Here is a 25953-nt window from a genome sequence, read left to right on the forward strand (position 1 = left end):
ATGTGTTCAGATCCATCTCGGCTGAGGGGGCCTCGATCTGGGCGGTGGGGGTGGGGGTTCTTCATCGCGTCATCCCGAGAAGGGGGGCAGGAGTGGAAGGGCCCGTGCACTCCGAGCCTTTTGCGAATTCCATGGTTTAGGTCCCATCACACCCGTTACGGTGGCAGCAGCCGAGGGGCTGTTCTGGCGGGGACACGGGCCCTCCCCTCCCCCATCCTCATCCACCGTCCAATGAGGGGCCCCATGCACTGGCCCTCGGCGCCCACGGTGCGTTTCAGCCCAAACATGTGCTGCTCCGCAGTCGGGTCAGGAGGCCAGTTCTGGGCGGCTGGAGCGTGGAAGCGGCGTCGGACCTGGGATGTGTGTGGGCTCCACTTGGCTCATGCAGCTTTGCCACGTCCCTGTGAGCGCCCCCCACGCCCCCCGGCCACGTGGCCTCTCTCTCCGTGTTATGGGTTTTGACAGCTCAGACCAGACACTGCCAACCTGGCATCTGGTACGAACACGAGATGCTAATTCTTGGCCCCAGAAGGTTACATTGCCAACCACTCAGAGAAGCGTGTGTGGTGTGTTTTCTTGCGGCTGTAACACCGAGGCCGTGAGTTTCCTGAGCCCGGGGCTGGTAAGCACAGGGATGCTCCTGGGCTTTCCTCCGCTGTGGTGCCGAGTCTCGGTTCCGTGCTGCCGTTGGGGTGCGGGTGGGTTCAGCAGCCGGGGACACTCGGTGAGAGGCGTGCCCCCTGCAGCGGCAGGTGGGGCGCCAGGGAGGCGCAGAACCGTGGGAGCCTGTCACACCCAGAGGGTGGCGGAAGGCACTGTCGGTTGTTGTGTGTGAGCCAGAGCAGAAGCAACATGGGGCCGTGGGGCGCAGGGACGCCCTGAGCAGCCGAGGCTTCGGGTTCTCGGGGAAGCCCGTCCCTGCCGGAACCTGCTCCCCGTGGGGCACCCTGAGCCTCCGCAGCTCCGCTGAGGGAAGCGCCGCGCAGCCTGAACCAGGCCGTGGTGATCAGAGCGTCCAAGTGCCGCGGACGTTTTGGCCGGGTGGGGGTGCGGGGGCTGCCCAAGGTGCCAGGGGGCCGTCAACCCAAACGCAGCGGCTGTGCGGGCTGTCACCTCGGAGACCTGCGCACAGGCGGAGCGGCTTCCTACTCAGAGGAAGCAGGCGTTGGCCAGGCCCGGGAAGTGTTCTGTACAGGACATTTGGGATCCAGGCCGTGAGGTTCTGCCCCGGGACACGATCGTGGTCCCTCGGCACCTGTGGGGTGGTTCCAGGGCCGCCCACCCCAGACGCCCAAATCCGCAGACGCTCAGGTTCCCCATAGAAAGCCGCGTAATGTCTGTGTGCAAACCGCACCCACCGCCCGTCTGCCGGGCTTTCCGTGCCATTTGCTGCAGCTGGTTCGCCCCTTTGGGCGCTGCAAACGCTCGGCAGCTGTCCCTGTGGGTGAGTGGTTCTCCTTCCCGCCCCTGCAGCTCACGAGAGGCTCTGTAAGAGGGTCTTTGTGGGGGAAACCTGCATGTTTTTGTGAAGTTGGTCTACTTCCAGGTCTTTGTTTTTTAAAGGTTTTATCTATTTATTTTTAGAGAGAAGGGAAGCGAAGGAGAAAGAGGGGGAGAGAAACGTCAGTGTGCAGTTGCCTCTCTCATGCGCCCCCACTGGGGACTTGGCCCTCCACCCAGGCTTGCGCCCTGAATGGGAATCGAACCCATGACCCTGTGGTTCGCAGCCCGCACTCAATCCACTGAGCCACAGCAGCCAGGGCCACTTCCAGGTCTCACACACGTGATCGGGGACAGACTCCTTGAGTCTGTGTGTAGGCACCGAGACAGTGAGCAGTGGCGCTGTTGGGGCCACGCCAAGACATCCTGGCAGGACACGCGTGGCCTTCCCGTGTGCGCAGAGTTCTCGCACCGGTTGCGTCATGGAAGGCCCGTCTTCTAAGCCACGCGTGGCCTGTCGTCAGAAGGACCCCAGAACCCCTGCACACAGAAATGGAAAACCACAGAGTGGGCCGTCGAGCAGGGAGTCACACCCTGGGGGGACGCCCCGCCGATGGCCTGGACCTGGGGGAGGGTCACAGGGAGGCGAGGGGGGAGCATTCCGTGAAAAGTCTCCTGGAACTGTGGAAACATGAGCCTCCAGCACCGCGGACTCGTCCCAAAGACAGAGAGACGGAGAGGGGACTGTGACAGAGCCGCACACAGGAGCCCAGGGGACTGCAGGACGTCCCGAGGGCCCTGAGTCACTGGGGGAGGCTCCGCCCGGTCTGTGCCCAGGGCTGGGTGTGGGCTGCGTGTTCGAGGCCCCGTCCAGAATCTTCTCGGTGGGCAGAGGCGTCCAGAGAGGTTCAAACGTCACGCAGTTTTGGCCTCAGCCTCGTCCACTCCAAGGACTGGGCCCCCGTCCAGGCAAGGGCGGCTGCGAGGATCTGCAGCCCACTCCCTCCTGGGTGACCCCTGTCCTCGCCCTTCAGGTCTGGCACGGCTCTCACACAGGACGCCACTGCGGTGCCAGGGAGATAACCCAGGGCACGGTTTTCGCCGAGGGGGCCTCTCGTTGGCACCAACGGCGTGTGTTCCAGAGAGTTTGTTTTTCTTCCCTCAGACACCACTTGGATCAGACTTTCAAAGGCCCGTCGGAAATGTGGCTCCTTGTAAATCAGGGGGATTTATGTCACGCAGTTGTGACAGCAGCAGGGAATTAATTTCCTTTGAGGCGCGTTAGCTTGTGGTTTGCCGCCTCCCACAGCGGAGCAGAATCCGCCCAGCTTTGCCAGTGACCTTGGGGCTTCCTCCCTGTGGGTCACCGATTGCAGGAAGCGGGCGGTTTTCTGGGCCGTTCTGGCTCCGCTGGAAATACCAGGTCACAGAAAGGTCAGCTGGAGACATGTGTGTGTGTGTGTGCGCGTGTGTGGCTCCCAGCCCCCAGCCACCAAGGGGACCTACTGTGCGCATCCAGGGTCTCGGGTGTGCGTTCCTGCACTGACTGGAGGGGCACGTGGCTCCCTTAAATGCCGACGAGGTGTTACGTCCGAGCGACCTGAGATCCCTTTGAGTGGAAGGATTTCGTGTTACGTTCCACATGCATTTCCCAGGACATTCTGAACCTGCCATTTGCAACGGTTTGGGGTGGGGGCAGGGGTACAAAACGTTCTCGCTCTTCAGCAGTAAGACTGTCTTGCTTTCTTATCCCCTGCGTGTGCACCGCGGCCGCACTTTCAACGTCCGTGCGGAAATCGTCTTTTCCGCGCACCACGCGTCCGACCGTCGGCGGAGGCCCGGCTCTCTGCTGCCTCAGCTTTCATTCGGGGCCCCTCCTCGCGGGGGGCCGTCCTCTCCAGCTTCTGACTTACAGCAGGGGACACGCAGGTCTACCTCTAACGCCACAGGGAGAGCCTGTGTCCGTCATTCATCGGCCTCGTCTCACCTTGGTCATGTCTGAGGGACCAGGGAGGCCCGGGGTGAAGTGGAGGGACCGGAGCGGCGAGTGGGGGGGTCGCAGCCGCAGCAGCTGCCAGCGAGGTCCACGCCACCAGTGACGTCACAGATCACTAGTCCCAGAGCGCCCGAGCGAGGGTGGCCGTCCTGACAGTGGAATGTGGAGTGAAGCACCGACTGTGACACCAACATGAAGCAGGTGCCGGTGGACAGCGCGCTGGACGCAGGGCCGCCGCCAGCCTTCGGTCTGTGATGTAACACTCAGCGTCTGGGAAGCGCTGTGACTCTGGCCGTGCCCGGGAAAGTGTCCCTCCGCTCACTGTCTTTCCAAAGCCCCTCTCGTTTAATGATGCCCGCCACGGGGAAAACTGTCACAAATCCCAGGTTAATCCTAAAACACAGTTTCAGCGAGGCTCGGCCGCACAGTCCATCACCGGCCCTGAGGACCTCGGCGTCCAACACAAGGGCTCTTCCTCTTCTGTTTTCTTCTGTGCGCGATGCAGCGTGACGAGCAAGTGGGGTTGTCATTTCGGGACTGCAAGGAATTAATATGTACATGCTCGGTGCGGAAACTCCCCTATACATCTTTCCTTATTGCTTTCTTCCTCTGGCAGAAACGAAATAATTACTGGCCATGAGGAGTCCTGGAGCCGCTCCGTTCTAGCTATTTATTTTCTTTGAGCTCGAACTTGACGGCACACGGCGTTTCTTTCCCTTTCGGCGAGATTATAGATTTGCTGAGGAAGGAAGCTGTCTGCGCGAAGAAAATTGCCCACGGAGGAGGGAGGCATGTGTTTCTACGGCTCATTATATTTTAAACGCTAAACCTATTTTAATTCCGTAATATTTGAGCAATCTGGACATCGAGTTCCCAGTCCATGCAACTTATTTGGCCAAAAAAGCGAAAAGTATCATCTTTCAAATGCATTTCTCCGAGAGCACATCAGAGTCGTCACGTTAAAAAAGGGCAAGACCTCGCCTGGAGTGATGTGATGTTCGCGTCTTATTTTGGGAAATCGACAACGACGACATTCAGTGTCACATGCTCCAGCACTGAAATCGCAGTGGCCTTCAGTAAATTGCACGGCTTTTTCTGCGTAAAGGGCCACACTCATCCAGCCCGTGATTGTATCTCTTTCTCCGAAGACTGCGGCTGGTGCACGAGAAGACCACCAGCATCCCTGTGACGTGCTGACTCTCTGGACGCTCCCGGGAGATGCTCGGGGGTCCCCAGAGGATGCGTAAGAGCCGTCTCAAAGTCTCCCTGGGTCAGGAAGGCCCCCACTTTCTGCTGGTCAGTAGAAAACAGTCCTGTGGAAGGAGGAGCCCTCTCCCCCCCCGCCCCCCCCGCCTGGCGTTGTCGTGCGGACCCCTGTTGGCTGCGCTCACGCTGTGATGTACGTCACCATCACCGCTACAGGGCGGCATCTACCACCATGACACTTCTGAAGCGGAAACAGTGACCGTCGCAGTGGCCCGCCATGCCATTTCTCATGCCACTGCCCAGAGTGAGTCTTTCTCAAGCGGGAATCCTCCGCCCCGGGGCCCTGCACGGGATGCCCGCTCCACCCGCTGCGGAGGCGTGTTCGTGACGAGACAGCGGGTTCCACCCAAAAGAGCACACGGAGTCGCCAGACCTCCCTCCACCCCAGCGGGGACGGCCCCGGGCTCCCTCCACTCGGGACTGGAGTCCCCACCGGCTAGTGGAGGCCTCGGGGGCGCTTCTGTTTGACGGTGAACAAATGGGAAGGTTGAGAAGGAAAATAACGGGGCCTTTGAAGGAAAAGAGGAGGCTCGTGCTAGTCTGGAGAGCTTCTCTCCGTGTGGAACCGACTGACAAGTTTTACCTGGACGGCAGTTCATTTTTAAGTACTTGAGACCCCGCTGTAGACCCTCCAACAGCCCAGCCTCTCTGTCTCCCCGAGACGGCCACGGGTGGACAGCGCGTCCAGGGCTGACCCGCTGGCCGGCCTGGGTTCAGTTTTGTTCCCGCTGCAGCCCATCTCGAACCCTCCCCGAGTGCCAGGCGCCGTCCCGATGCATGACGGACGCGTGTGTGTCCACTGGCCTCAGACTCCAGTCTGCCGGGCGCTGCTCTCCGTCCGGGTGTTTGTCCTGGGACCGTTTGTCCTGGGACCGGCCCGCGCGCCTCCTTTGCACAGGGCCCTCTGGGGCGGCCGTGCGTCTCGGCTCCGGCCCGAGGACAGGAGCCTGCAGCCACACTGCGCACCGGCCCAGGTCTCCGCCTCCGCTGCGGGGTCCTCTCCACCGGTGCCTCGCCTTCTCCTTTTGGTCCTTGCGGTTTCTACAGAACGCGCTAGTCGTTGCCACGGTGATTTAGTGACGGCTGCACAGGTGTTTGCTGGGTGAGTGGGAGGAAGGGAGGTGCAGAGTCGGGAGAGCAGGTGGAGCCCTGGGCACCCGGGACCTGCCCCCTTGTCACGGTTTTGTGCCCAGCTCAGCCCCTGGGCTCCGACCTCGGCCCCTCAATCACACCCCCCCACCCCCGTCCCCAGCTCAGACTCTATCCCGTCCTCTCTCCTTCCTCGCTCCCTGCCGTCCTCACGGAGGGCGGTGCCTCTGTCCTTGCACCTAAGGCGGCCTCGTCCTCGGGAGGGGGTGCTGCAGGCGAAGCCCGTGTGCGGGCGGCCGATGGCGGTGTGAGTCCCCACGGCTGTTTAATGAGGCTGCCAAACCCAAGTTGCTGCAGCCCCCGCCTCCTGTTCTGGGCCCCTGTGTGTTTAACCCCCCGGCTCAGACGCGTCTCCGCTCATTCACGGCCAGGACCCGGTTCCTGTTCGAGTTTGACGAGTGGGTCGTGGCCGGGAAATGGGGCCTGTGGAGGAGGACACTTCCAGAGAGGCCTCGGCCACTGCACGGCCCGCTCGCTCGGCCCTGTCCCTTCCCCGCGTGTCGGAGCGCTGACCTCTGACCTGCCTGTGGCCCGGCCCCAGTGGGTGGGCACGGTGGGTGGTCCTGCCCGTGGGGACACCCGGGGCTGACGGTCTGGCAGTGACAGTGACAGGACAGTGTGTCAGCAGGGCTCCCGACGGCCCCTTTCCTCTGTGACTGCCGTTTGGCTCACGGCCGAAGCTCCCAGATGGGTTGTGTCTGCTTTCCGGTTTTTCTTTTCCCAAACGCAGCTCCAGGCATCCGGGCCTCACAGAAGAGAGAGCATGGACGCAGGTAGGGAACTAGGAATTCCTACCGGATCGAAAGGTCTCCGTCAGATTTGGAGACTCTCCCGGGATGTGATCAGCGAGACTCGAAGGGCGCTTCAGACGGGGTGGACGAGGGCAGGAGGTGCGGTGGGCCGACTTCACCTCCCGTGGCCGCTCGTCCCCGGGCCGTGCGTGTCCCGGGAGTCGCTGACCCCCGGCAGCCTCTCACACGGGCTCTCTGACAAGCCCAGAAGTGGCACCAGTCAGGCCTGGGGGCACGTGGTCTGTGTCATGTCTGTTCAGGACACGTAGCAGCAGGTGTGTTCACACGGTCAGCTCACCACCCAAGCAGCTTGGGACCCAGAGTCCGCTGGAGTGTGAACACAGGGAGAAAGCGTCCCTTCCCCGTTCCGACCTCAGGGCCCTCAGTGTTGGCCTCACGGTGGACGAGGCGTCCAGGCTGAGCCAGGAAGCGCTCTGTGTGTGCAGACCTCGGCCCAAACACCCACCTGGAGAGCAGCTCCCGGGACAGGACACGTGGCCGGGTGTGTCAGGCGTGTGCACAGGTGCCAACTCTAAAGCCCCCAGCATTGGCCCTTTGCTCCTCACCACTTAAATCGTCCCCAGTGAGCCACGTTGCTTCAGGTCCTCCCGTGCGTCCCACTCCCCGCCCCCGCCCCCACCCCCACCAGCCCAAAGTGCCGAGTCATCTCCCGCGTCAGAGCAAAGCTCGCTTCCCGAGTCCGAGAACGTGAGAGCCGCCCGCAGGCCCCCAAGGGGGCATCCGACCCTTTTAAATTCTTCTGAACTAGGTCACTCTTCCCATGGGCACCCCCGCAAAGGGCCAAAATGTCCTGTACGATTTTGTCCAGTGGCAATTTCTTCTTCTAGAAATTGTTCTAGAAAATGCAGGTGCAGAGGGTTGAGTCTCCCTCGTGACGGGATTTCTCAGTGGCCGCAGCCACGTCCACGGTGTGTGCGCTGCGCGTCCCCGGGTGAACAGCTGGCCGGCCGGTGCGTGTGTGCCCGGGAAGGCGGTGGCCGCCGGGAGGAGGGTGTCCCGTGCTCCCCACCTTTTAGAAGCAGGGTTTCAGGAACTCGTCTTGTGAATTTGTGGCTTTGATCACTAACCCTCTTGGTTCTCGTATAAAAAATGTTTCCCGATCCTGATATCCAGGTCGCACCATTAATAGGAACCCGGCGCCAGGCTGTGCAGGCGTAACGTGGTTTTATGATTGACGCAGAAAGTGGCGGGGGGTTTTGTAAAGTCTGGCTCGACCGAGTACATAAAATTATCATTTTTATGGTGGCTTTGTATTTATCATCCTATGTACAATTACGTTGAAAAATCTCCAGAGGACGCCGAGATGATGTATATCCTACTCTGCGGTGCGCGATTAACATTTACTGCGTGTGCAGATCTGCACGAGCCTGATGTGGTTGCAGCAGGTGGGGCTTCCTCTGCCCCGGACGCAGTACATTGTGTAGTTTTCCAGCCTGCGCTGCATTCCCAACGTGGCCCTGGAACCGCGGCCCCCGGGGCTCGTGGAGGGAGGGAAGGGTGCATCGGCCTCACCGTCATGGGCGAGAGTTGGTCCCTTGGACCCTGAAGTTCAAGAAAACGCCCAGACTTCCTTTGGGACTAGTTAGTGGTGTGAACTTACTACTTTCGATGAACTCTGTGCAGGTGACTGAGGGCTGCTCCGTGCGGGTGACTCCTGCCCGCTCGGGGCGGGCGTAGGAGGGCGCTGCTGGGTGGGGGAGGGCAGGCCACCCCATAGGGGCAGGCGCAGGGCAGTGGAGGGAGGGGCAGTGCTGCCCGGGGGCCACAGGAAGGAAGACTCCCTCACCTATGTCGAAACCCGCCCGGTGTTTCCGTAGCAGTGGGGGGAGGAAGCGGAAGGGCAGATGCAGGAAACGAGCAGCACCTCAGGCTCTGCAGGGCGACCCTTGTGGTGCACGGGCTCCTCCGGGGGTCTCTGCGCTGCGCTGCCTCACGCCTGAGACCCCAGACACCCCAGTCCGTCCACCAGGTTCCTGGGGCTCGTGCGGTTTCCTATGTTGCCGAGGCCACCGCAGAGTGTGGGGGCTCTGGGTCGGGAACCGGTCGTGGAAGGAGGTCACGGGCGCGCAGTGCGGTCCCCAGTGGAAGAGGCCCGGGCTGGAGACGCTGTCGGGGGAGGGGTCTGGGGGCACAGGTGCCTGGACGGCGACAGGCCCCTCCCACGGGAGAGCCGTCCGCAGGGCCTCCCTCGCCACACAGAAGGGAGGCACCCAGTCCCCGTCACGGGCCCTCGCTCCCCAGTGCAGGTGGGTCGGTCCATGTCTCACGGCCCGTGGGCGACGGTCCCCACTAACGGCATCGATTCCCTTCTCTCCACACATTTGTTAGACCTCGCCTACGCCTGGATCTTCAACGCGTACCCGACCTTCGTGGAGGAAGACAGCCGGAGGTTCATCTCCCAGGAGACGGGCCACCTATACATCGCCAAGGTGGAGCCGTCCGACGTGGGCAACTACACGTGTGTGGTGACCAGCACGGTGGCCGCCGGCCGGGTGCTGGGCGCACCCACGCCGCTGACGCTGCGCGCCGACGGTAGGGCGGCCCCGGGGGCGCGTCGGGAACGCGGGCGCAGGCACTTGGGGAGAGCCATCGTTTCGTGTGTTTCAGAGCAGGGTACTTACGGGTGCAGGGGCCGAAATGAGTCCCTGACCCTAGGTCCCCGTTGGGGTCCCCACACAGGCACAGCCTCGTCATTCGCAGGGGCCGGTGCAGAGTGAGCACCCGGGGCCCGTCCCCCCACCGTCACTGATCGTCCCCAGACACTGACCCGTCACTCCAAGCCTGGGGCCCAGCGAGCCTGGCCCACCAGCTTCCGGAGAAGTCAGCTGTCCTGACCTTCACCAGCTTGAGGCCCTTTGCCACAGGCTAACAGTTATCTTCATAAAAAAATAAAGAAAAGATGCGAACATTAGATCCCCAAACCCACTCGTCTCGTGACTGAAAGTCTGCCCTGTGATGAACGCGTCATTTTCTCCGCCGCCAGCGGCGTGGCAGTCCGTGGTTAATGGACAACACTGCATTGTGCACTTGGCATCGGCTCGAGGTGCAGATCTGACGTGGTCTCTTCACAAAAACTGTACAAGTTAATTAGAAGTGGCCCAGCCGGTGCGGCTCTGTGGGGGGGGTGTCGCCCCACAAACCAAAAGGTGGCCAGTTCGATCCCCAGTCAGGGCGCATGAGGGAGGCAACCCATCCGTGTTCCTCTCCCTCTTTCTCCCTCCCTGCCCCTCTCTCTAAAATAAAATGCTTAAAACATTAGAAAATGCACCAAAGAAGGTGTCTCTGGGAGGGGCTCGGTGCACCCAGCTGCCTGAGGAGCGTCATTTCGCAGCACGATGTGTGTGAAATGGTCGCGTCGGGCAACCTGAACGCAGGCGGCATTTGTCCGTCACCCCTCAGTACAGCTGGGAAAGGGTGTCCTCATCCCCTCGCTGCCGTCTCAGGGACCCTGTGAGCCTCCTGGCGCCCTGAGCACAGCTCCTGGTTGGTGACAGTTGTCCCAGACCTTCCCCGGGCTGTGTGTGGCTGCTTTGCATCTGCAGGGAGCCATTCTCTAAGTCTGGGGCCGGTGTCTGGGTGCCACCGGGAGCGGGTCAGGAAACGGCTCTCCAGGGCATTTCGGGAAGTCCCGATGCCGGCCGTGCCTCAGTGGGCCTACGGATGGCCGCACGGAGCGCGTGACGCCAGAGCCACCCAACCCTATGTGCCATGAGAGGCTTGCCGGCTTTCTCGGAAGGCCCCGTAAACGGTAACTTATGAGTCTCGGGATTGGAGGACGGGTATTAACGTCGCACGTTTGGCCTGAGCCAGCACGGCTTCCAAATGCTCCTAACAGGCGGGGATGAGCGATCTCAGTCGTCGGGACAGGCTAGTTCAACAGGCGGCAGGAGAAAGGCACGGGTGAGGAAGAGGGGGCGATTCCCGGGGACACAGTGACACTGTGCGCTCCTTGGGCTTGCAGGTGCGATGGGTGAATACGAGCCGAAGATCGAAGTGCAGTTTCCCGAAACTCTGCCATCCGCCAAGGGCTCCACCGTGAGGCTGGAGTGCTTCGCCCTGGGAAAGTGAGTCTCCCTGGGGCGGCGGGCGGCTGGCAGCGGGAGATCACTCTTGACGGGCTCTTTTTTTCCACAAAGGAAAAATAAAATGCAGGGGAAATGCACATATATAATTTAATTTACAACTTTCAACGGCTCTGCCTCCCTAGTTTTGTAAACTGAATTGGAGTTATCTTTCTTTTCCTTGTTCATACGACAATATAGTAGGTATGTTAGACCTTTTACACTAGATCAGAATTTAGAAAACACAGCATTCGTTGTATTAAACCGTCAACACAAACAGGTCCGCCCTGGTGCCAGGTGTGCGTGGTGCGTAATGGAGAAAAACCGGGACTTTTTTTTTAAGAGGGAAAGGGAGGGAGAAAGAAGAGAGAAACATCCGTGTGTGGTTGCCTCTCATGTGCCCCCTACTGGGGACCTGTCCTGCAACCCAGGCTTGTGCCCTGACTGGGAATCGAACCCACGACCCTTTGGTTCACAGGCCGGCGCTCAATCCACTGAGCCACACCAGCCAGGGCCAGGGCCTTTTTCTCAACCCAAACCCAGGCTTTACTTCACGACTAGATTTTCACAACAGCGAACCACGCGGCACTTCTCCCCGCAGCCCCGTGCCCCGGATCACGTGGAGAAGGAGTGACGGGCTGCCCTTCCCCAGCAAGATGCGGCTACGGAAGTTCGGCGGCGTGCTGGAAATCCCCAGCTTCCAGCAGGAGGACGCGGGCTCCTACGAGTGCCTCGCGGAGAACGCCCGCGGGAGGAACGTGGCCAGAGGGCGCCTCACGTACTACGGTGGGTGCGCCCGCGGGCCCGAGGGGGGGGCCCTTCACCCAGCACCGTGGGACCTGGTGTCCACCTTGGGCTGCGTGTCGTTCGGATGCAAATCCCAAAGGAGTGGGCCAGCAGTAGATTCTGCACTTGGAGGCTCAACTCGTTTTGCATTTTAAAATGATTCACATGGTGATAAAATATCTCACGTTTTCTTCCGAGAACAACCTTTTAGGCCTTTAACCACATCAGGGGAAATGCCTTTTGCAGAAAGTGTGGGTTTTATATGTTTATTATCCGTGCTCAGCGGGAGGGAACTGCCGCCGGGCGGGAGCCCAGCGCGCCCGGGTCCCTGCTGCTCGGGGACCCTGCTCATCCCACAACCTGGCTGCGCCCACGATTCATAATCACATTTATCTGATGTGCTGCTCAGTTCAGGAAAGGATAATAATGTTACCTCCATTTCGAGTTCATTTGTAGGAAAATTACATTGCATTTCCATTCAAAACTTGTTTGCCATACCTTTCATTAAAAATGCCTTCAGTTTTTGATGAAAGTGCATTTTAGAAAATGTGAGCGGACGGTTTTATGGAGCGTGCTGTGTAAACGCGGGCGCGGGAGCTGGGGAATCCGAGTTCGTGGTGCGGCCGTCGGGAGCACCGCGACCCCCGTGGACTGGCCGCTGTGTGCAGGAAAACCGCACAACGTTCCGTGACTCTCAGAGGCTGGGACTCTCAGGTGGCAGCCTGAGCAGGTCCCTCGTGGACCTGGCAGGGGGAGGAGGTTCACGGACACACGAGGCGGCGGTAGGGTTCCTGGTGGCCCCCCGAGGCGAACGGGTGCGTGACTCAGCTTCGGTCTGATGGACGCTGTTGTGTCCCGGAAGATGTCGAAAGTCAGGAACAACACGGAGGCTGCGTGTGACCCCCGCCACCTTGCGTGCTGGTGGGCAATACGGAGAGGCCCCCCCGGACCTCAAAGCGCTGACTCCTCCTCCTATCTTAGGTTAGCTCTTCCTTCTGAGCCGCTGCAGCCCGGCCGGGTGCAGAGTGGCCGTTCCCGGGGCGCAGGGTGGCCTCACCGTCCCCCTGTTGGACGGGAGGGTGTTTTTGGCTGCATGGGACAGCAGCCCCAAGTCAGTGGCGCACACGGCAGGACGAGGAACCCAAGGCCAAGCGGGCGTTCAGCCACCTTAGGTTCGGCGCTGGCTCAGCTTCTCGGCGATTTTTGCTCCATTTTTATCTTGCATGTTAGTTTCCTCTGCATGTTAGTTTCACGCTAGGCTCAATGGGGACACCGGTGGTGGCCGGCACACCCATCCTTGTCCTCCCTCCCTTCCTCTGCGACACCTCGGATTCCCTCTCCCGTCCCGATGGCCCCACTGTGCCCGTCACCTCCAGGGGGACTGGCCCGAGACAGCAGAGGTGCTCTGTCTGGGACAGGGAGCGAGTCGGGACTCCTGGTGGTAGGGACAGTGTGAGGAGGGGGACGAGAGGACGGCCTCCCGAAGAGCCGGCCGTTTCAGGAATAAAGGGGGGAGAAGGAGGCGCAGCAGGCGACCCTGTGGTGCGCGCGCGTCACATCTGTTGTGTGACACCCGTGCCTGGGAAGTGAATGAGACGCAGTTTCCCGAGGTAACCACAGCTGCCTGCATCTCTGCGTGCTGTCCCACGTAAAAGAGGGTCTGAGGGGGCATCTCAATGAGCCCCAACTCCGGGGGCTTGACCGGCAAATGCCTGTCCCTCGGGGGAGGAGGACAGTGGGGCCGCGAGTGGGAGCTGTCCTGCAAACCGAGGGGCCGAGGGGCCCGTGTGCCGCCTCCGTCCACCTGGGCAGGGGTTTCTGGGAGAAGAAAATGTGCTTTAACAGAAAAGCGATTTTGGACCGCACCGTACTTCAGAGTGGGCGAGTCGTTTATATATTAAAACAAGAAAAATGAAATAAGGTAAAACTCAGGTCCAATTTCTCTGAAAGCTGAAAAGCCATATTTTCATTTCGATCTCATCTTTCGAGAAAGCAATTTGGGGAGATAGAAATGGAAAAGCAGGTGTTCCCATGGCTGCAATTAAGTAGAACTGGATGCACCGCCGCTGCACACGGGGTGGGGGTGCAGACGTGACCACCCACCCCACTCCGCACACGTCCCACGCGTGGCCAGTGAGATGCCCTGCCTCCTGGTGTGGGTGCCGCCGAGCCTGGGCTGGGCACACGTGTGCGCAGTGCCTCTCACCGGAGGTGGAGCGAGCTTTAATCTCGCTCTTGGAAAGTAAAAAGAACTTTCCAAGCAGCGTCTTCTGAGTGAAAGAGATAAATCCACTCGCTGCAGCTGATTCGCACACATAATCGAGGGTGTGTGGGTTACTCCTTTTCCATCAAACCTCACGCGACCGGGAGCTGGCCGACGCCACCGTCCTCCCGGCGCTGGTTTTAATTAGCGCTGAGCCTCTTGAGATGCTCACCGGTCTGCGGCTGATGAAGAGTCATTTCTCGTCGAAAGGAAACACTGCTTCCTCCTCCGAGGACCGGGAGTTTCAGTGTGTAATTCAGACCAGCATCTGCCACCGTTCGAGGTGCCATCACCTGCGACCTCCTCGGAAATCCGTTCTGCATGCCTGCGTCGCACACCTGCGCCCAGATGCTGGAGGCTGCTGGGGCGGGGGGGGGGGGCAGTGGGGTGACCGCAGACAGAGCAGGGAGGGTTTGGCTGAGGAGGGCGCAGGTGGCCCCTCCATCCGCAAATCTGGGAACACCCGCGAATCCACACGGGGAAGCGTGGAGAGTGAGGCAGCAGCCCGGGCCCTTTGCCCACAGGCCTGTGTCCCTTCGGGTGCCCGTGGGGAAGTGTCTGGCGTCTCTCGGCCGGGGGTCTGAAGCCCATTCTCGTTGCAGCGAAGCCTCACTGGGTGCAGCTCATCCAGGACGTGGAGGCCGCCGTGCAGGACGCTCTGCGCTGGGAGTGCAGGGCCAGCGGGAAGCCCAGGCCCTCCTACCGCTGGCTGAAGAATGGGGAGGCCCTGGTGCTGGAGGTGAGGCCCGGCCGGGGGGCCCACCCTCCGCCCCGAGTCAGGGGCATGCCCAGAACCTCAAGTGTGTGTGTGTGTGTGTGTGTGTGTGTGTGTGTGTGTGTGTGTGTTGGGGGGGAGCCCCATCACCAGGGCGGGGGTCCCAGCCTTGCATTTCCCTGGGAAAGGGTGAGCTTTGTGAATTCAGCCAGTGAAAGGACCGGGCACTGTTTTGGTTCGAAACTAGGGAAGGACTTCCTTTACTCAAGTATAGAACGTAGCGCCCTTTCTCCGGTGTGGCCCGGCCCCTGGAGGTAACAGTGTATCTCACCTCCGCGCCTGGTCACCTCCTTCCTGGGCCGCGTGGTTTCGGCTCACTCTCAATTGTGTGCGAAGTGACCGCTCTCTCTCACATTTCCGCACATGACGGTTCACGCTGCCCCTTCACACACGGGCCCTTCCCAGAACCGTTTCCAACACTCAGCATTTCTAGCGGCTCCAGTTGATTTTAGAAATGGTGAAAACCTTTCCGGTTGCCGCGACGGAAGCCGTGGCTCCTTGAGTCCGTGGGGTCAGCTGGAGGGAGAGCGAACGGCTGCCGCATTTCGCCACTGCCCACGCGGCGTGTCTCACCCGCACGCTTTTAGCTTGAAGGGTGTGGGTTAGCGTTCGCAGAGTGTGGCTCTTGTGTTAAAATCACTCTCCCATTTTCAAGTGCGGGAAAGTTTGAGTCTCGGGTCAGACGGTCTGAGTAAACAAAGGAGGGTTGTATGTGGCCCAGTGCCGGTCGGCGGTGTTCGCTCTTCTGCCAAGATGGTGTCAATGTTCTTGTTCGCGTCTAGGAGAGGATTCAGATAGAAAACGGCGCCCTCACCATAGCGAACCTCACTGTGGCGGATTCTGGAATGTTCCAGTGCATAGCGGAGAACAAACATGGGCTCATCTACTCGAGTGCCGAGCTCAAGGTTGTGGGTAAGACTCGGCTTCTCTTGTCTTATTATTTTCCTTAAACCCTCTGTTTCACTGGCAGCAGAAATCTTCACTTTCCCATTCCCACATCTAACAAGGTTCCCGCAGAGTGCTCGGGGCTTTGATCAAGCTTACGCTCCAGTGACTTCTAAGGAAAGCGGGGGTCATGGCCGGATGAGGCCACAGCTGGGAAGCCGGCACTGACCATGGCCTCCGGTCCCCACGCCGCTGTCACGCGGAGCGGTCCCCTCCCAGGGAGCGTGTGACTGGTGTTCTCTGCTGCTGGGCCGCGGAAGGACACCCGCAGTCCCAGTGAGTCACTTACTGCTCTGGGAGGAGCTGCCGTTCTTTGGTGAGGCTGCTGGGAGCAGCGGGCGGGGTGCGGTGTGGCGCCTGGGAGTCTGAGCTTCCCTCCTTCCTGCCGTTCAGGTCCTGGGGGACAGAGAGCGTGTTGTGTCAAGTTTAGGGTGACTGGCCAAAAAAATACTCTGTGCTGTGAACGACTGAAAATCCAGCTGCAGCTGAGTGCGGAGTCCAGTGTGGCATCAGTCAGTGGGGGAGGGCGGGCTGCTGGCCCACATGCTGAACATAAATCTTTGGGTTTCAGTGCAGCCTGATCCCAACTCCCATGTCACCGGCGACACCAGGCGTTAAATGCTGCTCCCCATGCATTTCCATGACTGCGGTCAGTCCAGGGGACAAAGATGGCTTTCTTAATGGCTCCCATGGAAGCCACGGGCCTGCCTGTTGCTGGCCCAGGCAGGGTGTGTGGGCCACACCCCTGACTGCCCCAGTCTTCACGTCCTGGAGCCGGAAGGCAGGAGGGTCCCGGTGCATCTGACTGGGCCTTCCTCAGCTGGGGGCGATGCTGCCCCCCGGGGCAGTGACTGGGCACCGGTTTGGTTGCCATGGTGGGCGGGGGAGGGGCTGCTGGCTGAGGCCGGAGAGGCTGCTGATTGTCCTGCAGAAACACGTACAGGACGGCTGTCCCAGCAAATGACCCTGCCCGTAAGGTCAAGTTCACCTTGAAAAATCCTGACTTAACAAAAGCAGGTCTCTCAGCCCCTGAGTCTGGAGGACAGAAGCATGTCCATGGCACTCGGAGGGTGACCCTCGCTGAGAGGCTGGGGCGTGTCCCCCCGGCCAGCAGTGGTGTGGGCTGGGGACAGGAGTGTTCTCGTGAGAGTCTCAGGTCCAAGTGCGCAGCTCTCTCGTGTCAACCTCGCTTTACAGACACGACGCGTCCCCACCAAACATGCTGCGTGGCCTTTTGGGGGGGGGGGGTGACTGATATATTTTTCTTTCATGATTTTATTGCAATACAAAGGTCCTTTGGCTTGTTTCAGTAACACTGATTCTCTCGGAGTCGTAATTTTTAAGGCTGACCACCCCTGGAAGCATCTTCTCTGTGGACGGTGTAATTCGTGGTGTGGTCTCCACTCATAAAATAAGTCACGTTCCCTGGGATTTTCGGAAAGACAGAGCTCCCTCCAGGTGGTCTGGGAGGGGCGGTGGGTCCCTGACCATGCCCCGCACTCGGAGAACCAGGACGGCCCACTGGTTAAGGAGCAGTTCCCTCCCTCGCCACGCGTGATGAACGCGCAGACGCTTCTGGGTCAGGGTCCTGAGCATTATCACTCATTTAGCGTCTGCTCCAGGTGACTGAGTGTCTAAGCGACCTTGTGACTTCCCAGGAGAACACCCGTTGCAATGCACTCTCCAGACTCAGAGGCTCGCGGGGCCGATTTGTGGCAGGTCTCGGTGGCGTTTATGTGAGAGGAGAGGACCCGACACCTGGCCGCCGTGTACGACTCAGGGCTGAGGGCCCGGCCCTAGGCCGTGGTGACTCGGGGGAGACGCCTGTCATCCTCGGATGAATGCGTTTGATTTTTCCAGACCCAGGTGGAGCGACTGTAAACTTCCGTGTGAAGTGACTGTCTCCAGGGTTAGGAGTGGGTGGGAGACCCCGCACCGGGAACAGTGTGCCGCTGTGTGTGGTGCCCTGGCAGGCGTCTGTCACCAGGGGCTTCACAGATGGCCGTCCAGAGCCACCTGCGAGGTGTGGGGGACGCAGACCCTTCGGGCCAGACCTCGAGCGCTCTCCTCTCTCCCCCCTTCCTCCCTCCGCAGCCGCCGCCCCCGACTTCTCCAGCACGCCCATGAAGAAGCTGGCCCAGGCGCAGGTGGGCGGCGAGGTGGCCCTGGACTGCAGACCCCGCGCCTCGCCCCGGGCCCGGTCCTCCTGGAGGAGGGGAGAGGTGGCCGTGCGGGACACTGGAAGGTACTGACCCCGGCCCCCCACAGAGAGACCGGTCGCCTGAGAACAGCCCAAGAGCCGGTCATTCCAGTTATTCCGCCAACAGTCCGGGTTTGCTGGGGAACAGCTGAGGGGCGTCACCGGGAGGGGCCGGGGGTGAGCGGGGTGCCCCGTCCATGAGACCAGATGCAGGGAGGACCAGCAGCTGAGGGGGCTCAAGGGGAGGCAGCGCCTCATGGGCTGGGGGTCGCCAGGAGCCCGCCTGCCGCAGAGGGTCCTGCTGGGAGGAGAAGTGCACCCTCCCTCGGGCTGTCGGCCCTGCCCTCCTGTCTGGGGTCTGGTGGCCGAGCCTGACGACATCCCCTCAGGGCTCCCGACTCCATTGCCAGCCAGGTTCCCCTGATTTATCCTCCACCTGCCCCAGTGCATGGCCCACAGGAGGGAAAGGTGTCTCAGAAGCGAGACAGGCAGGGCTGCGGTGTCGTTCTGCAATCCATTCCCGACGAGGTCGTCCGTCTTCGAAACCTGAGACTGCAGCTCCTTCACACCTGTCCCCACACAGGGCACTTGCATGCAGACAGGTTCCCTCCCTGCCTTGGGCGAGGCGCCGCTGGGGTGAGGAAGGGAGGCTGCTCCAAAGCTCATTTTGGGGACAACGAATTCACTGACATGTTCAAGGATAGGAGGAGGCAAAGGTGGTTGACGGCGTTTACGGCCAGATTGAAAACCCATCCGTTCTTTAGGGTTTCTTCGCTGTTCCTGGTGGTGTTCTGGAGATGAGGTTGGGCTTTTCAGTGAATAAGAGACTTATGATAAGTGTGAGCGCTTTCTCAAGCCTCCCCTAAGGCTTGTTGGCAGCAAATGTGCTTTCGATGAGGCCACTACGTGAATGCATCGTGTGGGTACATACAGATACACAGATAGATGTGTCTGCTCCTCTCTGTCCGTCCGTCTGTCTACCTATGTGTCTGTCTGCGCTTTCCTGTCCATAGCATCTTTCAAAGCTCAAACCGGGAAAGAATACCCGAGAGCTAAATGTCTTCGTGGGGTCACGCAGGCCGCCCCCCACGTGCTGCGTGTAGGTCACACGGTCCGTCTGGGTGACTGCTGCCTCCCCGGCAGCGTCAGCTTTGCGATGGGGTCTCAGGCGCCGAGAATGACAGCACAGCGTGGAGGAAGCGGCATCGCTGCTGCTTTCGGGTAGAGAGCGCCTCTCGAGCCCAGGTAATGCGGGGATTAGTTCCGGCCGGTCTCCCAAACGCGGCTGCAAATGTCTCCTCCCGGCCTGTCCCCAGGGCTGTCCCCAGGACGCTCAGCGACTCCCCGTAAAGGCCGGGTTTCTGGAGAGGGCAGCGTCCCAGGGAGGAGGGCGGGCGCCGAGGCTCCGGAGAAGCGGCCGGGCAGGGAGAATGCTGGTGCGGAGGCTCCGGGGCCGGGCGGCCTGGGCGTCTGAGTGACGAAGGCTTCCTGCCCAGGGTGGACGGGCTGTGGGGGGGCAGAGGGCTGAATGGGGTCTCACGGAGGGACCCGGCCGCCCAACTGATGAGTCTGGGCCTCCTTCTGCAGCCACCAGCAGAGACAGAAGAAGGCGAAGTGGCCAAGCCAGAGGATCAAACTTCTGTGGGAAAACACCACGGAGGTGGGGGGGGGCGTGGAAGGGGGGGAATGGAAGGAGGCGGGGCCCCGGCAAGTGGCAACTGCAGCCTGAACTGAACAGAAGGCAGTGGGAACAGAGGGAGGCGGCGGGGCTTGAATCCGCAGCACACCCGTGCGGATCTGGTTGAAGATTTGAAGCGAGAAGACAGGGCGAGTCCTCGGTTTCCAGCTGGGGCCCCAGGAGGGTGCGAGGGAGACCCACCTTTTCAGGCAGACGGGGCCGGCGAGGGGGCAGGATGGAGCACCCTGCCCCGCACAGTCTGCGGTTGGCTGAGTTAGAGACGCCTCTGTGCACCTGGAGGCCGAGCGAGTCGGGGACTCCGGAGCCAGGCCCGAGCCGCAGGGGGGTGCAGGTGCGGCGAGCAGGTGGGCAGCAGCGGGAGGCACCAGGCCATGGGGGGTGGAGTCGTCCTGGCAGGTGCCCGTCAGCACACGGACTGGGGGGGGGGTCTGCCTCTCCCTTCAGGGCTGTTGGGAATGTAACTCAGAGCGGAGGAGGTCTGTTTAGGTGTCTGACGGTCACAGTTTATAAGCCGTGGATTTATTGTCCACTTAAGTCAAAGGTCAGCGTGACTCACCTGGTGGACAGGCAGCCTGAACTGTGACATCACAAGCATCAGCAGGGAACAAAGGGGTTTTGTTTTGTCTGGGGTTTATCATCATCGTTATTATTTTTGCTTTGCATTTTCTCTGTCCCTGGAAAGAGGAAGCAGCGCCTTCCTCACTGCTGGAAGCAGGCTCTCAGAGCCACCGGGGCCCTTCGCTCCCGTGTCTGTGCGTGGCCTCGGAGTTAACTGGCGTTAACGGGCCAGGTTTTCCCTCCTTCCAGCGAAGTAAAATTGAAAAAGGCCCCAGAGAGTGCAAACAGGCACAGACGCAAGAAGAACGTGCCCAATGGCACATTTTAAAGAATGTTTAGCCTTTCTGTGTCACTTTCTGGTATTTAAAATGCATCGGCCAATTATTTCTAAAAGGGGCGCTTTCCCTGAAACCCTGTTGCCTGTGCTGGCAAATGTTTTATTGCAGTGGCCTCAACTTGGCTTATGCTCTATGCAGCAGGCAACACCGTGGACATTTAAATGCATTTAAAAGGAGGAAGTAGTACTCATTTTCTCCAGATACTAATAACCACAATGCAGACCATGTTTTAAAAACCTAGCCAATTCTCAATGTTCTTTTTTCCCAGATAGTGAGAAGCTGGCCTTTAAAATGCAGTGAGCATTATACACAGTAGGATTCTGTTTCTGTGCCATCCCTGGGACAGGCGCAGCTTTGGGACAGAAGAGAGCCATCACTGCTTGCCCAGGGCGGGGCGAGGCGGGGAGGCCCACTGGGGTCCTGGGGTTGGGGGCAAGGGGACAGTTCTGCCCTCGGCTGAAGCAGGGTGCGCCCGACCTCACTTACGTGTTAAAACTCACAGGGCCGCACAGCAAAAAGAGGACTTAGACTCTGCGGGGACACCTCAGTCTCCTTCCACAAAAGCACACGCGGTTCTGCCCCCACTCCTTCCGATTCCACACGCAACGTCGCCTCATTGAAAGGCTCCCAGAGGGGCCCTTGGCCCTGTGGGAGGTGTTGGGCCATCTGCTTGGTGAGATCACTTGGGGCAGAGTCTGAACTGGGGCCCGTCGGGGGAGACTGGTCGGAGAGAGCGGCCGGCGCTGAGACGGCCAGTTTCCCTGTGTCCCACGCTGCCGCCCCCAGGTCCCGGCTCCTCTCTCTGTCTCTCTCATCCCAGAGGAACCCACTGTTCCTCCACACCCAAGTCACCGCTCCCTGTCCGCCCACCCCTCTCGTCCCCTTCGCCTCCCTCCTGTGCCCAGCTGCCCCGCCCGATGACGAGTTTGGGTCAAGCCGGCCTCAGGCACACGGCTCGTAGCTCAGCGAGCCCTCTCCGGCTGCCCCCTTAACTCCCGGTTTTTCTCCCACTGCTGACCTTTCCGGAACGAGCAAGGGTTGTGCGTAGTCTGTGTGAGGCCCCGTGTCAGGACCCGGGTCTGGTCGGGTGGAGAGCTGTGTCCTGCATCCTGTCTGCAGGGAGGTGCCCACACTGTCCACTGGCCCGTCCTGCCCTCGCGCAGTGGGGGGGCCGCGCCCGGCACCGGCAGCAGGCACCTGAGTGAGGTTCGGCACCAGCCTTCCCAGGGCTCCACAGCCTGGGTGGATGCAGGCCACCGGCCCCCAGTGGCAGTGAGGTGACCACGGAGCTTCGTATACTGGGACCCCTGGGAAGAGAACGGGTGCTGTTTTCGATGGCCTCCAGGAACCTGGACATCGCCACCCGTCCGCAGCGGAGGTGCCCGCACGGAGCCTGAGGGGAGACCGAGGGGGGGCTGCACCCCAGCCCTGGTGGGGGGCGGAGGGAGGAACAGCCCCCTCAGGCAGAGTGACCTCGGAGCCGCGTCTCGGCGGGTGTGTGCAAGTGAGCAAACAAGCGAGAGAGGAAATGCCGTCCGGACAAGCGGCTGCGTAGCCCAGAGCGGGGAGGGCCTGCCTCTCCCAGGTGTGGCCAGGTCAGGGTCCCGGGTCAGGGTCATGAGGTGAGGAAGCCCGAGCTGCGTGCTCCCCCGGACAGAGATGACTCCACCCAGCGAGCTGGGAGCTGAGCCCCGGGCTTGGCAGACGCGGACCCTCCTTCCTGTGAGTCCCTCGGCTCCCGGAGAATCCCCAGGGCAAGCAGACTCTCCAGGAGGGGCGGGGTCCCAGGACAGCACGGGACAGGGTGTGTGGCGTGGCCCGGCACTCGGCGGAGGCAGGCACAGCACAGACAGGCCCAAAGGACACTTGCGTGTGTAGGGCGTCCAAGGAAGGCTTCCCGAAGGAAGTGACTTTGGTCAGAGGGCTGCCAGGGCAGCAGCCACAGGTCAGGCCGAGAGCTGGAAGGACACCCTCCCAGGAGGAGGCGCGGCAAGAGCCAAGCCAGGCCTGCGCAGGGGAGAGGACTGACTTCTGGAACCAGAGGAAACCGGGGCTCCGACACCGGCTGGTCACCGGATGCGCCTGCACGGCGCTGGTCCCCTTCGGTTGCAGTCTCCACGGGACGGGCCCCTCCTCGCCCCTCCAGTTTCCCAGACCGTGCGGGCGTGGGAAGGACCCCTCGGATGTTTGGGGAGGAGCCCTTCAGGTTTCCTGGGCTCTTCCCACGCACCTAGAGTTTTCTTACTGGATTTACTGCTGCTATTTCTCAGAAATGTGTAAGACTGATTTCTTTATAGATTTCTACTCGAGACTCCCTATCAACATAGGGAAGTGCTGTTCTGGTAGATTCTCCCTCTCCTGCAGCTCTCGGCCGAACTTGGGGTGGACGGACGGATGGACGGATGGACAGACGCAGGGCTGGGCCGAGGCACATCCAACGTCGGAGTTCCCGGGACTGATGGCCCGTTCTGTGCACTGTCCCGTGTTGTCCCCGAGTTGGGTTTTTAATTTGTCGTGGGACTGGACTTCCTCCGTGTCCGGTCTTCTCTGTGATGTTTTCTGATTCTGTCTCCCCACAGTCGTGGCTGGAGAGGGTTCTGTGGGAAGAGCAGAGTGTTTGGCTCTCTGTGAGTCTATAATCCTGAAAAACTCTATAATTGAGTTTGAACATAGGAAAATTGATTTTGTTTTGGAAGAAAATGTTTACCCTCTGACACTCAAATGCTAGGGAGAGAGACATCTTAGACTTTGACTTAAGATTTTAGTAGGTACCTGGTTTTCATGTTATATATTAATTCACTTAATGGGGAAAGTCATCACATTTTCAAAACACCGGTACAATTGGCGCCTGAGGTGCTTTAGGAAGAAAACGATCCGCCCGCGGTCGGTGCCCTCAGTGGAGACCCAGGGCTCTGGCTGCGAGCCTTCTGCTCACGAAGGAGCCGATGAGACAACCCACGGTGTCCAGGAGGCAGTGGGCAGGGCCCGCAGGAGTCCTCCGGGCCACGGGGCGCTGGCAGGCCTGCTGGGTGACCGGGCGCCGTGTGGAGAGGACGCTGCCGGCCTCGGGAATGCAGGGCCCGGCCCAGGGGCGGCTTTGAGCCCACAGGGACTCCGAGCCCTAGAAACACGGACAGACCAGCTGTGTTTTACCTGATGTTCCGTGAGTGTGTTTCGAATAACCTTGCAGCGGGACCCCTTCAAGGTCGTGCCCTGCGCCCTTGGGGAGGGAGAAGGAGCCGCTGGGCAGATGGACAGTCTGATACGTGAGGAGTCGCCGCAAAAGGGCTCCGTCCGTGTCCTCTGAGCCGTGGGCCTCCGCCGGATCCGGGTGGGAACGGACAGGGACGGCAGCTCCGCACGGAGGGGGCCCGGGCTGAGCAGTTCCTCAGAACACGGCGGGACGGGAACACGCCGCTCCTGTCCCACTTCTGCGGCCATCGCCGCTGTTTCTGTGCCAGGTGGCGTTTAGGGAGCCTGTTGCTAAACGCGGGTCACCGTAAAGGAAAACCTCGCTGAAGCGCACCTGGAAAGTGGACAGCAAAGCACCTGGACGGGCAGGCTGCGCGGTCACCGGGGGGTCATCGCCGCACGAGGTGCCGACTGCCCTGCCCGGGGGGCCTGCGGGCTGCGGGGGGCTGGCCCCGGAGGGGTCCCACCTGTTGTCCCCGCCGTGCGCGAGGCTGCCGGCCTGCTGACAGCGTCCTCAACGTCTCCGACATCAAAGGCGCCGTGTCCCTGATGGTTCAAAAGGACACCTGAGATTGTGAAAAGGCCCCGAAATGGTGCCGGGTGAAAACAGGTCCTTGGGCCGGGAATGGTGGGGCCAAACCATCTGCCATGACGCACTCTAGGAGCGTGGCTGAGAGGACACCGGGGTGGGCTACACAGAGCCCCTCAGCAAGGGGCGGGGATGACTAGGGTGGCCGGGTACAGGGTGGCCTCGGGTCCCTGCGGCCGCAATCTCCACGTGCCAGCGCTGGAATGAAGGTACCACCATTGTCCTTGCGTCTCCATCACAGATCAGCTCTGAGGAGGGAGCGTTCAGAGGACACTCTTCAAATGCTGTTTCTCGAAGTGCGGTGCCCCTCAGCCCCCCGTCCCATGGGAACTTGTCAGAAATGCCCCTCGTCCAGGGGCCGTCCAGACGTCGTCCGGGTGGCCCCACGGTGGGAGTCGGGAGCCCTGCAGGTGGCAAGTGCCCAAAGGGGCCTGGGGAGCCCCCGAGGCGTCCAGAGTCCAGCCCTCACTGGGATCGGACGGGGCCTGGACTCACAGCCCTGCACAGACGGGCAGGGCAGGGGGGTCCCTGACGCAAGACTGGTGTCATTTGTCAGAGAAAGGGGAGTCGGTTCTGGGCAGCCCAAACCCACTCCTTCAGGACCCCTGAGCTGATGCGGTAGCCCGTCTGGGCACGGCGTCGGCAGTGACGGGGCTCTGACCCTCCCCAGAGGCAGGGTCTGACCAGCGGCCCCCAGACGTCTGTGCAGCAGGGGAGCTGGCCCCACAGGCCCCGGCGCTGCCCGGCCCTGGGGTGGGCGGCTCTGTGCCGGCTCCTTGTGTAGCTGACATTTCCGCCCCTGCGGGTCCGACTCGTGAGCCCATCACGGGCAGAGAACATCAGTGTCAGGTGCGGGGGTCCCTTCGAACCTAAACCAGAGTTTTTTGGGTGGTTTGCTCTGCGTGAGCCGCCCTTGCAATGTTTGTTTTTACTGCAGCGCGCGCCCGGGTGTTTATGGTCCTGGCCGATTCCCTGTTGCATAAGGGTTTGAATGTTTCGGGTGGGCTGCTGCCTCGGTCTCGTGAATTGCCGAGGAGAGTCGTTTTTATGAAACCATCGAAACCAGAAACGTCCTTCAAGGGGCCTTTCAGAGCTCAATTCGTTTTAGAAAGAAAACCACTGCGTCACTGTCATCGAGAATTTGGCTCCCGATGTGTCTGTCACGACGGGCAAGCACTCGAGACGTTTCACGGGAGCCGTGAAAACACCCCTTTGTTTCTGACACTCGGGGACGTGCAGAACTGTCTGGGGGCTGCGAGACGCGTCACGCCCGTGTCACGGAGCGCCGGTGCCTGTCCCGCAGGTGTGCGGTGGCCTGGTGCTCACCCACACAGGGTCCCCAAAGGCCGGACCCTCTCTGCTGTCCTTGGCCTTGAAATCTCCTGACCCCTTCTCCGCACTGCGGCGTGCCGGCGCCCTCTGACCTCGGAGCTGTTACCGCCCGCGTCCCCAGTTCTCCTGCGTTTCACCGACTTCTGTTTGCCCCTCGCACCTGCCATCATCCCCCCATTACGGCTGCGCTGGGGGTGCTTCTCCCACCGCCGATCCTAAGCGTCCGTCTCTTGGAAGACGTTCTCAGAGCGTGGAGCCCCAAATAGCCGCGTTGGTTCCCACCAGCCCTTCCCCACCGGGCTCCCGAGGCGCAGAGTTGTGACCTGGCGGTTCAGGTCACGGGACGGTCGCAGTGAAGCCAGCGCACAGGCCAGGGGACTCCTCACATGACAGCACCCACACAGTCCCCTTTAGAAACACATGGTGCTGCTCGGTGCTGCCTTCAAGTTCAGGTCCGCGTTGCCCAGGCAACTGTCTGTTTTCTGAACAAACCGGGTTTCTGAACCGGGTCAGTGGCACACCACTGAGTCACAGACTGGGCCACCGGAGAGC

The 25953-nt window shown here is 60.8% G+C and overlaps 1 protein-coding gene across 1 annotated transcript in view; it reads left to right on the forward strand.

Moving 5' to 3' along the window:
* LOC119036657 (contactin-3-like) overlaps nt 1-25953 on the forward strand; it is an 82112-nt gene that overhangs the window by 32334 nt on the left and 23825 nt on the right. Inside the window, exons 5-10 of the mRNA XM_053669292.1 lie at nt 8992-9195; nt 10625-10727; nt 11326-11510; nt 14376-14512; nt 15331-15460; nt 17588-17738. Of these exons, the coding sequence (XP_053525267.1) occupies nt 8992-9195; nt 10625-10727; nt 11326-11510; nt 14376-14512; nt 15331-15460; nt 17588-17738 (910 nt within the window). The remainder of the gene's footprint in view (nt 1-8991; nt 9196-10624; nt 10728-11325; nt 11511-14375; nt 14513-15330; nt 15461-17587; nt 17739-25953) is intronic.

Source organism: Artibeus jamaicensis, unplaced genomic scaffold, assembly GCF_021234435.1.
Source record: "Artibeus jamaicensis isolate MK-2021 breed Jamaican fruit bat unplaced genomic scaffold, CSHL_Jam_final contig_519, whole genome shotgun sequence".
Classification (NCBI taxonomy): domain Eukaryota; kingdom Metazoa; phylum Chordata; class Mammalia; order Chiroptera; family Phyllostomidae; genus Artibeus; species Artibeus jamaicensis.